Here is a 13,121-nt window from a genome sequence, read left to right on the forward strand (position 1 = left end):
AATGTATGGAGCTGGCTAAAGTGCTATACATTGATTTCCTCACTGAGTCCTTCCCTCTGTGCCAAGCGTTGGACACAAACTAATAAACTATCCTTGACCGCTTTAGAAACAACATCCCTCTTTGCAAATGTTCCCTAATTCTTTGGCTTTCACTTTAGCTTTTTTTGCACATTCATTTCCAACCTTTTCCTTGCACCTCCTGTTGTCATAGCCCATCCTATAGCCCATTTAATGATGATGTAAATGCACAAAAAAAAGTAAGAATTGTCGGCTGAATACAGAACATGATACATGTAGATGTTCAACAATGCTCATGAAGTGAAAAGGCTGAATCAAAAATTGCATAATTAGTCTAAGATTTATCTTCAGGATTTTCCTGTAATATTCTGGAATGCTCGTCATGACTTTGTTTTGTTTTTGTTGTACATTTTACGTATTTTTAAAATAGGTAAAACAGGAACAAAACCTCGGAAAGGAAGGCAACTTGTGGAACTTGATCAACTCTTCTTCCAAGTCACCGTACTAAAAAGGTAATATTTAACGATTTCAAAGTGAAAAAAAAGACACATCAATAACTAGAATTTCAATGGTCCGTTAAGGTCGAGTGTCATGCCTTCTTGCTCGATGTGCTATCATCAAAGTCCCAGGGACAAACATCTGCCTTCTTAGTAGCACCTACAACCCCACCTTTAGGAGTTGGAACGCTCTGTTTTGATGCAGAAGCACTTTTGTCTGACGAATCATCAAAATCCCACGGACAGACTTCAGTTGGCTTTGCTTTGGCTGCTCCAACATTTGCACTTTTCCTTTTTTCTACCACCAGCACCTCCTGATGACCCTCTGCGTCCCATGGGCACACGTCGGCCATTTTCTGTTGGCTCACGTGTTTCTCTGAAGATTTACTTTTGTCCTTAGCTTTTGTTTGTCTACTTTTCTCATCGTCAATGTCTTTTGATTTCTCTTTCTCAACTGTCCTTGTGGAAAGGGTATCCTTCTTTTTGGAAGGGGATTCCTTGGTTTTGGATGATCGCGAGGGACTTGGTGTTCTCTGTCCAGCACTTGGAGATACGGCTGTGCTCTCGTAGTCCCAGGGGCACACATCCACTTTTGCGGATGGTGGCTGGAGTGAAACCCCTACTTTGGAAGGCTCAGAGAGGGCACTTCTCCCTTTCCCATCCACGGGAGAAGTGCCTTGTCTTCGTCTTGTCATGTCTGGTGACCGGGCTAATTCGATTGTCTTTTCGGCCTCTTCGCTGTCCCATGGACAAACATCTACCCGGTGTGTTTTGGAGTTCTCTGTTGTGGAAAGAGGCGGCTGGGCTTTGGCCAGCTTGGTAGCCTGACTGTGTATCTGTTGCTTCGATCCTTCCACTTGACTGCTTTGACTTTCACTCACATCATCCCATGGACATACATCCGCCCGTACAGCAGTTGTCTTTTGAGTGTCCTTTGAATGCTTGCTACTCGACGGCGATTGATCAGAGGCTTTTGTTTTCTCCTTCTGAGATTTGACTCCCTTGGTGCTACCTCCGTGGACCGTTGTGGTTTCTTTTGGTGCAATGGATACATGCTTTTGGACCTTGTTTTCATTTGGAGTCGGTACATCTTCCACTTCCCAGGGACAGACTTCTGAGAGGTCGTAGAGGTCCTTTCCCTTGACGGGATCAGAACAGATTGTGGGATTGCTGCCACTGACTGGCTGATTCACGGTCCTGGCTTTTGCCGTAGTCTGTTTGTACTCAACCGACTGGCTGATAATCATCTTGGGTTGGCATTCATTTTCTGGGTCTGCATTGGCCCTTGTGTCTTTGCTCTTTGGCTGACTCTTCCTATTGCCCTCCTCTGCGCCCTGGGTCTTCCCCGTCAAGCCTAACGTCTTCTCTTTGGCGCTGGCGATGACACTGAGGGACTTCTGCAGCATGGAGGCTCTAGGGTGAAGTGGTTTCTTGTCTGCGGTGAGGTTGTGTGCGCTGGCCGACTTGCAGACCAAAGGAACTGATTCCGTAGATTCACTGGGGGTGTTCATGTTCTCCGTGGACTTCTTCTTGACCAGCTTCTTGCCCATAAGAGTATCCAGGAGGGAGCCTTCAGCTGAGGTCACCTCCATCTTGTCTGTCGCCGAGCTGTTGGTGTCTTCACCCGGGTCACGCACATGGTCATAGCTGCTGTGGGACTTCTTGAGGGAGAAAACCTTGTTCTTCAGCGTCTCCTCCTTCTGTGGCTTTGCTGAGTGCGTGGGATCAAAGGGGTTCTTCTTCAACATGCAGATGCTGTTACGGTTGCTCCCGTGCTCTCCAGCCTCCTTGTCTTCACGGCTGCATTGCCGGTGGACCGACTCTGGGATCTCTGTGATGCGCCTCATCAGCGAGCGACCCAGTCCTTTCTTGGAGCTCCGCTTCTTCTGGAGATGAGGGTTGTTTGCCAGCATCTTCTTCCTCTTGTAAATCTCCAACTGCGAGTAGAGCTTCTTCAGTTCCTCCTGCATAGTCATCAAAGGAGAACCGATTATTTTTTCAGCTTAACAAAAATAATTTAGAATCATAACACTGTTACAGAAAAAGCAGACCATCTACTGCACAGAAAACATGCAGCTCAAATGTATGACAAGTGATTACAAACGTTTGTTAAATGATGCACTAAGCAAGCGTGCTGCAAAAAGCAAAGACAGGACAGTCTTGGACAGCATCAAACTAGGAAACGGGGTGTGTTTAAATGTTAGGTCTGAAATAGCCTCTAAGCTCAGATCTTCAGTTGATTGTATCTCTCTCTCTCTATGACCATCCAATAAAATCAATGCTCTCAAGTAGCAGGATGTCTGGCTTGCCCTGGTGTTTTTGGAAGAGAGACTTCTTCAGCTCTAACAGACAAACAGAAATCTCTGCTCACGTTGGTACGTTTTTCCCAAAGACTGTCGCATGACCTTACGCCACAGCCATTACTAGAACTGAGATGGCCCATTTCCTCTGGTGTCTGCAATAAAAAACTGCCATGGCTCAGTATTTTTTTTTTAGAAGATTTTAGTTTACAACATGTCACCAGGTTATACAATGGAGAACGAAAGGTTAAAGGAAAACACTGCCTACCCGAATGTCCTCAGGATCGAGACTGTGTTCACTCCACGCTGATGTGATGCTGCTATTGAGATAGGACCCAGAACGACCCATGTCCAGCTCGTCCTCATAGGCCTCAGAGGCGATGTCATCTCTCATGTGTGTGCCAGCAAACAGGAACTGATGGAGTGGTATTAAAAAAAAATACACAAACAGTGAAGTAGGCCTACTGCTGCTAAGAACTAGATCTCCCAACATGGTTAAAAATTGAATAATAGTCGACAACAAGTCTCATTAAAACTTCAGAGCATCAATCTGTCAATCTGTATGTTGCTCTTACAACCAAACTTATTGGGCCCTACAGCAGATGTACACGTGCCTTAAATACAGTATAAAGCTTGATTTCTAACCTAGGTGCTGTACTTTCAATTCATGCAATATGAGTAACATGACTTGTGAGGTTTACCTTAGGGATGATTAGCAGACCCAATGTCACTGTTACAGTTAAGTGGGTGTGTGTGAAGAACAGTAGCAGCATCCAGTCTGGATGGAGCTCCGGAGCAAGAGTGAACCTGTCATGAAGTAAAAAGAAAACACATTGGAAAGATACACAGGACTGAGAAACAGGGAAAAGTAATCTGGTGTGAACACAAGAGGAGGGATCTTTCGCTGATCTTAATCAATTATTTAATTAGCTTCAAATAGAGTCAATATTGGGTATAGTAAACTACTAATACTGCAGAATCCTTAATCAAGCTGATAAAACATCCTAACATCTTTATGATAGCTGGGTTAAAAATACCAAATTTCCATATTGTAGATGCAGTGAGGTATGACTAATTTATGCGGTGATATTCATGCACGTCGCTCTTCCAGCAGTAAACCTCTTAAGTACAGATGGAGAGACGGAGACCGTCAGACTTAATGGGTTTCAGCCAAAGTAGATTCATTCACCGGTCTGTCTGGGCGTCAATTCTACTGCCTCACATAATGTTCCAATCGATTGATCCCTTTTGCCAGCAAGGACACAATATTTTCCAAAGTTTTCCAATTGAATTCACAATAAAGGGGTGTGACCTTGAACTGGCCACAATATTCAGCCTATTTATACATCAGATGATACTGGGCTGACTGTGGAGCAGCTGTTGGTGGAAAATGAGCAGAAACAATGGTAGTTTGAGAAGCAGCTTCAGCCTTTTATTTGATATGAAGTAACAGACGTTTAGCACAGTGAGACCTCATGCACACTGAGGATGTGAAGGTATGTCCTGTCAGATGCTAATGCCTCTATCCAAGCAAATGTCATCTAGCAGGCTCATTACGGTGTTGAAGTTGGCAAATAGCTATTAGCTCAGTAACTGTTGGTTAATTGGCCTAGAGGCATACATGAAGGCAACGGTCCAGCATATGAAAGCTTTGAAGTCTTCCCTCCTTCATGTTTTGTGAGGAGTTTCTATGCAGATTAGGATTTTAAAGGTGCAGTCAGCCAGACTGGAGAACGTTGTTGACAAAATCCCTTTTTGTCAAAATCAGTGAATATCTCCTCGCAATCCGCTAGCTATCCGTACTGTGTGTGCACTGGAAAAAATCCAGTGTTAATACACAGCCTATGCATGTTGCTAGCTACTGTGAGCCCCCTTTGTTCACATACCCTAAGGGTACATACCAGTTTACAGAGCGTAGGTTGTGTATTAACACCAGATTTTTTTCACCGCACACACAATACAGACAGGTAGTGGATCATGAGGAGATACTGATTTTGACAACAAACAGAATCGCTGATTCCACCTTTAAAAACCTTGGCATGCTGTCTGCTCTCTGCCTGCAGCGTCTCACTGAAACTCTCCCCATCACTCACACTCCCCACCTCCAGCTCATACATTCCCCCTTCATTCTCTCTCAGCTTTCCATTCACACCTGGCTTAAACCTGAAGACTATCACAGCGAACAAAGGACTTCTAAGCTCTTAACTGGTCACTGTGGGATCAAATAGCAGGTTCTGTGAGGAACGTAAATGGATGGTGGACGCCTCTAACAAGCCCCAGTCCATGGTGTGGTCTCTGGTGGCAGCCAATCACTTCTACAAGCCACACCAGGCAACTTTCCAATTCATTAAAGATCTCATCCGGCAATTTGCTGCATAAACAAAGCCCCTCAACTAGGCTAAAAAGGCATAAGAAGGGAGTTGTCAATGTAATCCTAAAAAGCCAGATCAAAACTGATAAATACTCTGATCTGGCTGTATGTCAATGATATGCAATTTTATTGGTGATTGATGTTGATTTACAACTGGAATATGGCTGCCAATAATTATGCTGTCTTGAAGAGAACATAAATCATTCTGACACGGTCCATTAGTAAATAATGTGGTGGAGCTGAGCCCTCAATTAAAGGGGACTCCAGCTAGGCCTGGTTGCAGCGGTGTCAGCTGAAACGTCTCATTTATAAACTGCGTGGTGCCGCTTTTTTACATGAACACTGGAGGGAGTGGGCTGATTTCCACTACAATAAAAGACAACTCCCAGATGAACAGAGGGGTTGAGCCTCATGTGGCAGCCTGTACAGTATGTGATGGAAATGATACAATCTACTAGAGGACATACACGTCAACATGTCAAGAGTGGAGAGCAATCAAAGACTATGACATTAGATATGAAGCTAATAAATGTGGAACATGTTGTGAATGTAAGTGACAGTATGTGTATGTGAAAGGAGACGTTGATGACGGTTATTATGTTTATTTTATGTTTGCCCCATTCAGATGCACTAGGACAAATATATTATTACTTTTATCAATTAATGGCCCTGGAAAGTGCAAAGAATTTTTACTTACTAAATATTTCCTGTGATTTCCGGACAATTCAGAGATCTCAAAACTAACACAAATAACCCCAAAACTGTCTGTATGGATAAATATCCCCAACGGTAATTGAGTGGGCGAACTAAGACAGTGATTTTAATCTACATATACCCAGTAAGGAAACCAGAATACTGAGTGGGGGAGGAGTTGTTACCTGATGACATGGAAAATGGCTGACAGGACCAGTTCGTTGTGAACAGCGATGGCCATGTAGCGAGGCTCGTGGAACGCAGACGGCACCGACCTCACGGCGTAACACAGGTACACTGCCCACAGCAGGAAGAGGAACTCGGCTAGGAGGCAAGGATGGAAAAGAAAGGAGGGGTTAGCAAAATGATGTGCACACAGACAGGCCAAGAAATCCTTTCAATGCAGTGCAAATAGCTTTACGGGCCAAAGAAAAAAGAGGTTTCGTCAATCAGCCAATTGACTGAGTCTGGTGAAAATTGTTGTACAACACTGGTATACAGGGAAAATGCCCTGCTCAACACAAGCTATCAAGCTCATTTAGAACAGCTGTGGTTGTATTCTCTGAACAATAAACTAGTCCCTGTGCACCTCCATAGCAACCCCATGTAATGTCTCCTACTAAGCAGCAATGAACACGCTGCTTGCTCCCCTAAACACCTCTCATCCTTAATTCATCTTCTATGGGGTCAGTCAATCACTTGTATTTCTACAGACACCCCAGTGAGCAATATATGCCATTGGTTAATCACAGAAGGTTTATTTGTTAGGACGGTATGTGGCCATGTAAGGGTTAACATATGTATCTTAAGTATTTATAAGGATATTCAGAATTCTTTTTAAATTTGACGGATATAAATACATTTAAATGCATCAAAGAAGTCTCGAGTTAACCCAAAGAGCTGTAAGCCACTGTTCTAAAGACAAAATTATTGAGTGCAGATATCGTTTTAAATATTAATAGAAGACACTTGGAGGGAAGGATAAGCATCAAGCAACAAGTACATTTTTAATAGCTTTTCAACTTGTGATTTTTTTCCTAAATGGCTTAGTACTGATCTAAACAGCATTTCTGAACAACTCATTAAACATTGATTAAGTCATAACTTCAAAAGTATGAACCCTTTTCAAATGGTACCTAAATGTTACGAAAAGGCTCTAAAAAGAACAAGACAAAACTGACGTTTGCACAGTTCATAAGAAAATGCTGACGTCATAAGAAAATGCTGGAGGGTCAGCAAGAAGATGAGATGCCTGTAGAGCTTGTATAAGAATAAATAGCTTTTTGCATGTGAAATGTATTACAATTAGACCACTGACTGAGAGTGTATGCAGGTGCATATTTCTAAATCCGGAAGATTTATAGCCACTGGTTGTGCATTGAATTTATGACCCGAATGTGGGTGACGTCAGTGCCGACTCGCACCTCCCTAATATCAGCCTATTTTTACCTCCCTAATAAGCAGAATAAAAATGTGCCTATAGTATATAGTATCACAGCATGCAGGCTCGGCTGGGGGTCCATCTGTTTTCCCAGAAGTCAAACAGGACCATGGTTTTCTCTCATGAATCCTGAGTCAGCAGACTTAATGACATCATGCAGATTCCCTCAATGTGAGATTGGTGCCCCCCTCCTAGCGGCTTTGATTTCTCAATCCGTCTTTATCTGATGCTGTTGGCCCTATCCTCCGCGCACAACTCAGGCAAAACGTCTAATAGTGTAGCACCAGTGGAGAGGATTAATGTCTACTTTTCTTGGGAAAAGTAAGAGCGCTGCCAAAAGTAGATGGTGGCAAACTGTCTTACTCATCCGACTTCTCCTTCACCCCATCACTCACTTTCTTTAAACTTGGAATGCTATCAGGGCTAACAAATTATCCCATCAGTCCGTACAGAGCTTGTTCTGCCTCCTGAACCTGGAACACGCTGCAGCAGGAACTAAAGCTGTCCAGCTGGATCCCACTAGGGGATTAAAACTCATTTTAAGGGCGGTGGAAAAGGCATCACTGGAAACTTTTTCTTTGTATTTTAAGTTTTCCTATACTTGGCACTTTCATTTAAATATTGAATGTATGTACTATTGGTAAAACTGTCTATCTGTCTGTCTGTTGTTGTATTGTCCAAAACAGGTCTCTCTTGATAATGCGACCCTGTGTCTCAATGACACTACCTGTAAATAGAGGTTACATACAATAAAAAAACATCTCGATTTTATGCAAAGAATACCTCAAATAACCCATCTTTTCTCACTGTGCTACTCTCAGTTATACTCAATCCATTCACACAAAGCTTATCAAGGCAGGGGGGGGGGGTGGGGGGGTGCAGTGGCAGCCAGGGCTTACCGACAGCCATCATGTAGTCCCAGCGATCCAGCAGGCACATGCTGAACTGCAGGCCGTCGGGCGTGTAGCCCACGTCGATGAGGGCCAACTTCCGGTCCGGGTTCTGACAGACGGCAGATGTCCACGCCACCAGGAACCAGCAGACGATGAGCAGGATGATGCCCAGCAGACGCAGCACGTGCCAGCTGGTCATGTAGGGGATCCTCTGGGCCGTGCGAGACAGGAAAACCTTCAGCACCCTGCAGTGTGGAGGGGGAGATTAGATGATGCTCACTTTACCATCGCTGCACAAAAATAAACTGTCATCATTGGATGTTGGAGAATCGTTTTTTCGAGCATTAAAGACAGCATCACTTTGAAGATGTAAACAATACTTTTTGACACCAACACTTTGGGACTAGAAGAACTAAAGCAATGGTCGATCATCAACATTAAGTATCTATGAACGTCTTTGTGAGAAGTATCTAAGGACATATTCTTTCCCTCTTCAGTTTGGATATAATGCAACACACCTGTGAAATGTGTTGTCACTCAGGGCAGTTATTTTAAGCATTTCCATGTGACGTCATGTAGCTTTAAATCCACAGACAAAGACAAAACACTTTGACACAGGAATTAAACTGTGCGTCCGACACACCACAAAAAACGTGGCTATTCTTAGGCTCTGCCCTTCACGCACATTGATGAAGTGTCCACTGCGCTGCCCGCTAATGAGCCCCCGCATCAAAAATTGATCTGTGCGATGTTAACTCTCACCTCGAAGGGTTTTACTACCGGCCTTCCCTCGAATCAGCCACATCCGCTTAATCAACATCTTCATTAGGCCTTTTTTTGAGAGATTCACCCGACAAAAAAGCCCCACGGATGGACCAATTTCAAATGCATTACTTTGAATACAGCAGACCCCCCGTCTCATTCTGCGAATAAGTACTAGATAACCCTCCTCTTGTCCCTATCTATGTTGTATCCTCCAGCCATCCTTTCCCATGCTCTAATCTCACACATATTTGTCTCGTAATGTGTCTCTAGCCAACCATTTTTCAACACAACATTATGGATGGAGCCATGTGGAGGCCAAAGCACCCCCTGTTTTCCTAATTACTTTTACCATGGCATTTCCCTCTTTCACCTAATGAGGCAGTGAATCCACCCCCCACCTAAACATGTACATAGTAGAGTGGTCCGCTGATGAATTAGCCAAGAAACATGCTGCCTCGACACTTCATTGGGCTCTTGGACTTTTACAGGGAATTAAGATGTAAGTCACTCTTAAAGAGGTCAATACAATCAGTCCGATGGGAATTTCCTGGGATAGATAATGATGTTGGACAAATGGTTTTTGTGTAGTTGTGTGTGTTATGTGTGTGTGTGTGTGTGTGTGTGTGTTTTTTTACCTGTACAACTTCAGAGTCAGCGTCCCATAGACTGTGGCGAAACCCAGCAATCGAACCCATCGCAGGAGGATGCAGCGGAAAACACTGGGTTGGAAATAGAGAATCCCAACCTGCAAGAGGACAGAGAAGGCATCCAATGACAGGGGTTGTGTTAAAAACAAGCAAAAGCAAGAAATCAGTGAGAGAGCCAACCAATACTGGATGTTTTTCTGTCTAGATGATAATGGGCCCCTCTATGCCCAGGGAACATTTAATACAAAGTTGTGGGAAGCGGCGGTCTGATTATGCTCTCAGTGGCCAGTTTTTTTAACAGAGGAAGTAATCTTATTTAAATGTTAGATTGCTCCAGGCCCAGCTGTCCTCTTCAAGCATCTATAAAGTGCACTAGTGGGGCTATATAGTGTATGGCTTATTTACTCATTATAATTGATCACCTGCTCTCTTACTTTATTACTGCCCTTTCCCAAAACCTTGAAAAGTTGTATACAAATACTGTATACACTTTTGTCCACTGTCGGTTCGCCTGTTTCAGATTGGTTGCTTTATGACTTGTTATATAATTTGTTAGTCCGTTTTATTGTGATATACATTTTATGTAGAGAAATTTGACATGAGTTGATAAATGTGGTGTATTGTTATATATTGTATTCCGGTTAAGTACTACCAGCCCTGTTATTAGGCTACTAGAATTAAAACTTATTATTAATCTGGAACAAAATTCACATCAAAGAGAAACGTTCATTAACTTTTTCACCCAAAATATTTAGGACAAGATAGAACAGTGTAGTGCAGTGGCATTTATCAACTGTCCTTTGAACAACCTCAAGAAAAAAAAAACGAATCCATGTGAGCCATGCTTACATAGAAAGCTTGCCCTTGAGACAAGGAGGAGGGCAGCCCCCCCAATGTTAGCCACACACTGAAACGGTGCCCATCCAAGCCGACAAAAAAAAATAAAATAAGTGATGGTCTTCCAAATACATACTGTAAAAAGCAACAAAATAAAAAAACACACACATGATAAAGGAAGAGGCAAACATCTGAAGCAAAATAATTATCTGTCCTTTGCAGATGTGCAGCGATTTCCCCTGTGGGATTGTTAATGTTAATCGGATTAGCTGCGGCATTATTGCGTTCCCTCAGGCTGAGCAGAAGACGTAGGCATGTGGATATTTTCGCTCACTAGGTTTTGAGTCAGTCGAGGGACACGGGGGGGGGGGGGGGGGGGGGGCCCATGGGAAACAAAATGGTGGACTACGTCGGCGTCTTTTCACAGACGCTCGCCGACAAAACACAATAAGTTGTGACTCAAACAAAAGCTCGCTCCAGTTGACTCAGCTTTGCAAATTGAATGTGGCACAGACAGAGCAAATACTAGATGACTTGTTAATCTTAAATGCATACAGAGTGTTTCAAGAGGAGTTTTACTTAAGGGGGTGATGGAAAGAACTCTGAAACCATGTTTTTAGACTGTCATTGTACACCAAAAGTCCCCAGCAAGGTTAAAGGAAATATAAAAATAGCAATGCCTGACTGCTCCTCGGTGCAAATTGTATTTATTCATTTATTTTAAGTAGAGAGGAACTGATAAAGAGTTAGCAGGCTCTGAGCAACTTGCTGACGCACGTTTAGCTCCACAGGGACAGAAGAGGGTACAGGAAGATGAAAAATGCACCATGGGAAAAACACTGAGCATGAATCCTTTTTAAGATAAACCACAAAATAGCCGCTGGATTTAAATCACAAGGCAGTTTGTTGTTTGTGATGAGATGGGGTTGTGTTATCAGCAGCATTCCTCCCTCTAGGGGCCCAATCCAACAGATGTTTATGAGTCGTCATAAAAAAAGTTTTTCCAACACATTTAGCAGTGTAAGCTTCTCTTTTAATGGTGCGATCTCCCTCACTGTTCAGTTTCACAGGTGAAAAATCAACAGTGGAAAAGTTTTAGATGTAGTTGTTTAAGTTTAGACAAACAATAAGAGTTGACTATGGCAGTACAGTTGGTGTTAACACAACGTTTTTTAAATCATCATCACTCAAAACATTTTGACGTCAGGAGCAATTTAGACATTGCTGATATCTTCTGTCCACATTTTGTGAAATGTCTCAACAATTAGGCCTATCATATGGATTGCCATTCAATTTGTTTCGGAGATACAACAATTCAGCAAGTGCTGAAATAAAAATGTTGGGACCAGGAATAGTTGAAAAACATGTGTTACACTATTAACAATAGCACCATGTCACTTTTGACAAACACACAGCAGTTAATTTAAATAAAACCATTTTGAGGTAACCACTATGCTGTGATTTGGTTCTATCTGGCTTAACTGTATCTGGTTTATTCAAAGTCAGGAGTGTGTACTTTCTGGATTCTTGGTTTCCACCAGCTTAAACCCCCCCCCACTGAAGTTTCTAGTGAACTTTATTTTTGTCCATAAAAAGGATATTCTGAAAATATTACAGAATAGTTCCAGAGCCCACCGTAACAAAACACCAACAATGTGTCCCCCCCGGATTCTCATCTCTCCCCAGTTCATCTGATACAATAACAAGGTAAACGCCCATCCAACAGTGTCCTCACTGATACCCAATGACTAATATCAGTCAATACTCATTAAAGGGCAGAAATTAGCACCGTCATCATCTTCAAACATTGCCATGACCCTCGTAACCACACAATGCTGAGCAGGAATTCATTACGCAAGGCGTGCACTTTCCCATCAGTTGGGTTTCTGGGAAGAGAGTAGCCTCCGACCCCTGACAGGTTTCTCTTAACGCCGGTATGCATAAAGAGCAAGATCAGGTTCGCCCCCCTCCCCCCCTTTGCTTTTGAAACCTTCCATTAATAATCAATGCTAAGTGCTGGGAATCTTAGATTCAGCCCTGTGGGAAAGGAATGGGATAGGGTTTTTATTCTCCAACATGTGTTGTTTATGTGTGTGTGTTGTGTGTGTGTGTGTGTGTGTGTGTGTGTGTGTGTGTGTGTGTGTGTGTGTGTGTGTGTGTGTGTGTGTGTGTGTGTGTGTGTGTGTGTGTGTGTGTGTGTGAAGATTGAGAGGATCAGTCAGGGAGGTGCTATACATCTAATGGACATCAATATCGAAGAGACAATTATCAACACACTTGCTACTCTTGAGCCCTCCTACCTCTTGTTTGTCTGGTCTCGGTTACAGCATGAGTAAAGGCTTCTGGAAGTGCTGAGTTAGCGTGGCCAACATCTGGCTTGGCCTCTTAGCAGCCACCATTTTAAATTTGCTGATTACTTCAAAAGTTCTCTAAAGTGATGTTGCTATGCTTGACTGGCAAATACTTCACAATGGCTACTGAGTAGAGTAAGTAAATATCAAGGCAATTTTATTTTGGTTTCGCTGACCTGGTCTAAATGCTCCCCAAGACACATGACATAACACAACCTGGTTCTGCAACCACCCTCTGAAACAGAAAAGCTTGACGTGGAAACTACAAAACAGAATGGTGTGTTCTCAGGACGCACACCTGAGAACAG

General features: G+C 43.1%; 1 protein-coding gene across 1 annotated transcript in view; it reads right to left on the reverse strand.

Moving 5' to 3' along the window:
* Window positions 1-607: 607 nt before the first annotated feature.
* Window positions 608-13,121, reverse strand: part of gpr158a (G protein-coupled receptor 158a) — a gene marked incomplete at both ends in the record, with an annotated part of 62,677 nt that continues 50,163 nt past the window's right edge. The window contains 7 exons of the mRNA XM_080050296.1: window positions 608-2,479; window positions 2,887-2,970; window positions 3,084-3,230; window positions 3,517-3,622; window positions 6,065-6,203; window positions 8,220-8,458; window positions 9,614-9,723. Coding sequence (XP_079906422.1) covers window positions 608-2,479; window positions 2,887-2,970; window positions 3,084-3,230; window positions 3,517-3,622; window positions 6,065-6,203; window positions 8,220-8,458; window positions 9,614-9,723 — 2,697 coding nt within the window. The remainder of the gene's footprint in view (window positions 2,480-2,886; window positions 2,971-3,083; window positions 3,231-3,516; window positions 3,623-6,064; window positions 6,204-8,219; window positions 8,459-9,613; window positions 9,724-13,121) is intronic.

Source organism: Ammodytes marinus (assembly GCF_949987685.1).
Source record: "Ammodytes marinus genome assembly, chromosome: 21".
Lineage (NCBI taxonomy): Eukaryota > Metazoa > Chordata > Actinopteri > Uranoscopiformes > Ammodytidae > Ammodytes > Ammodytes marinus.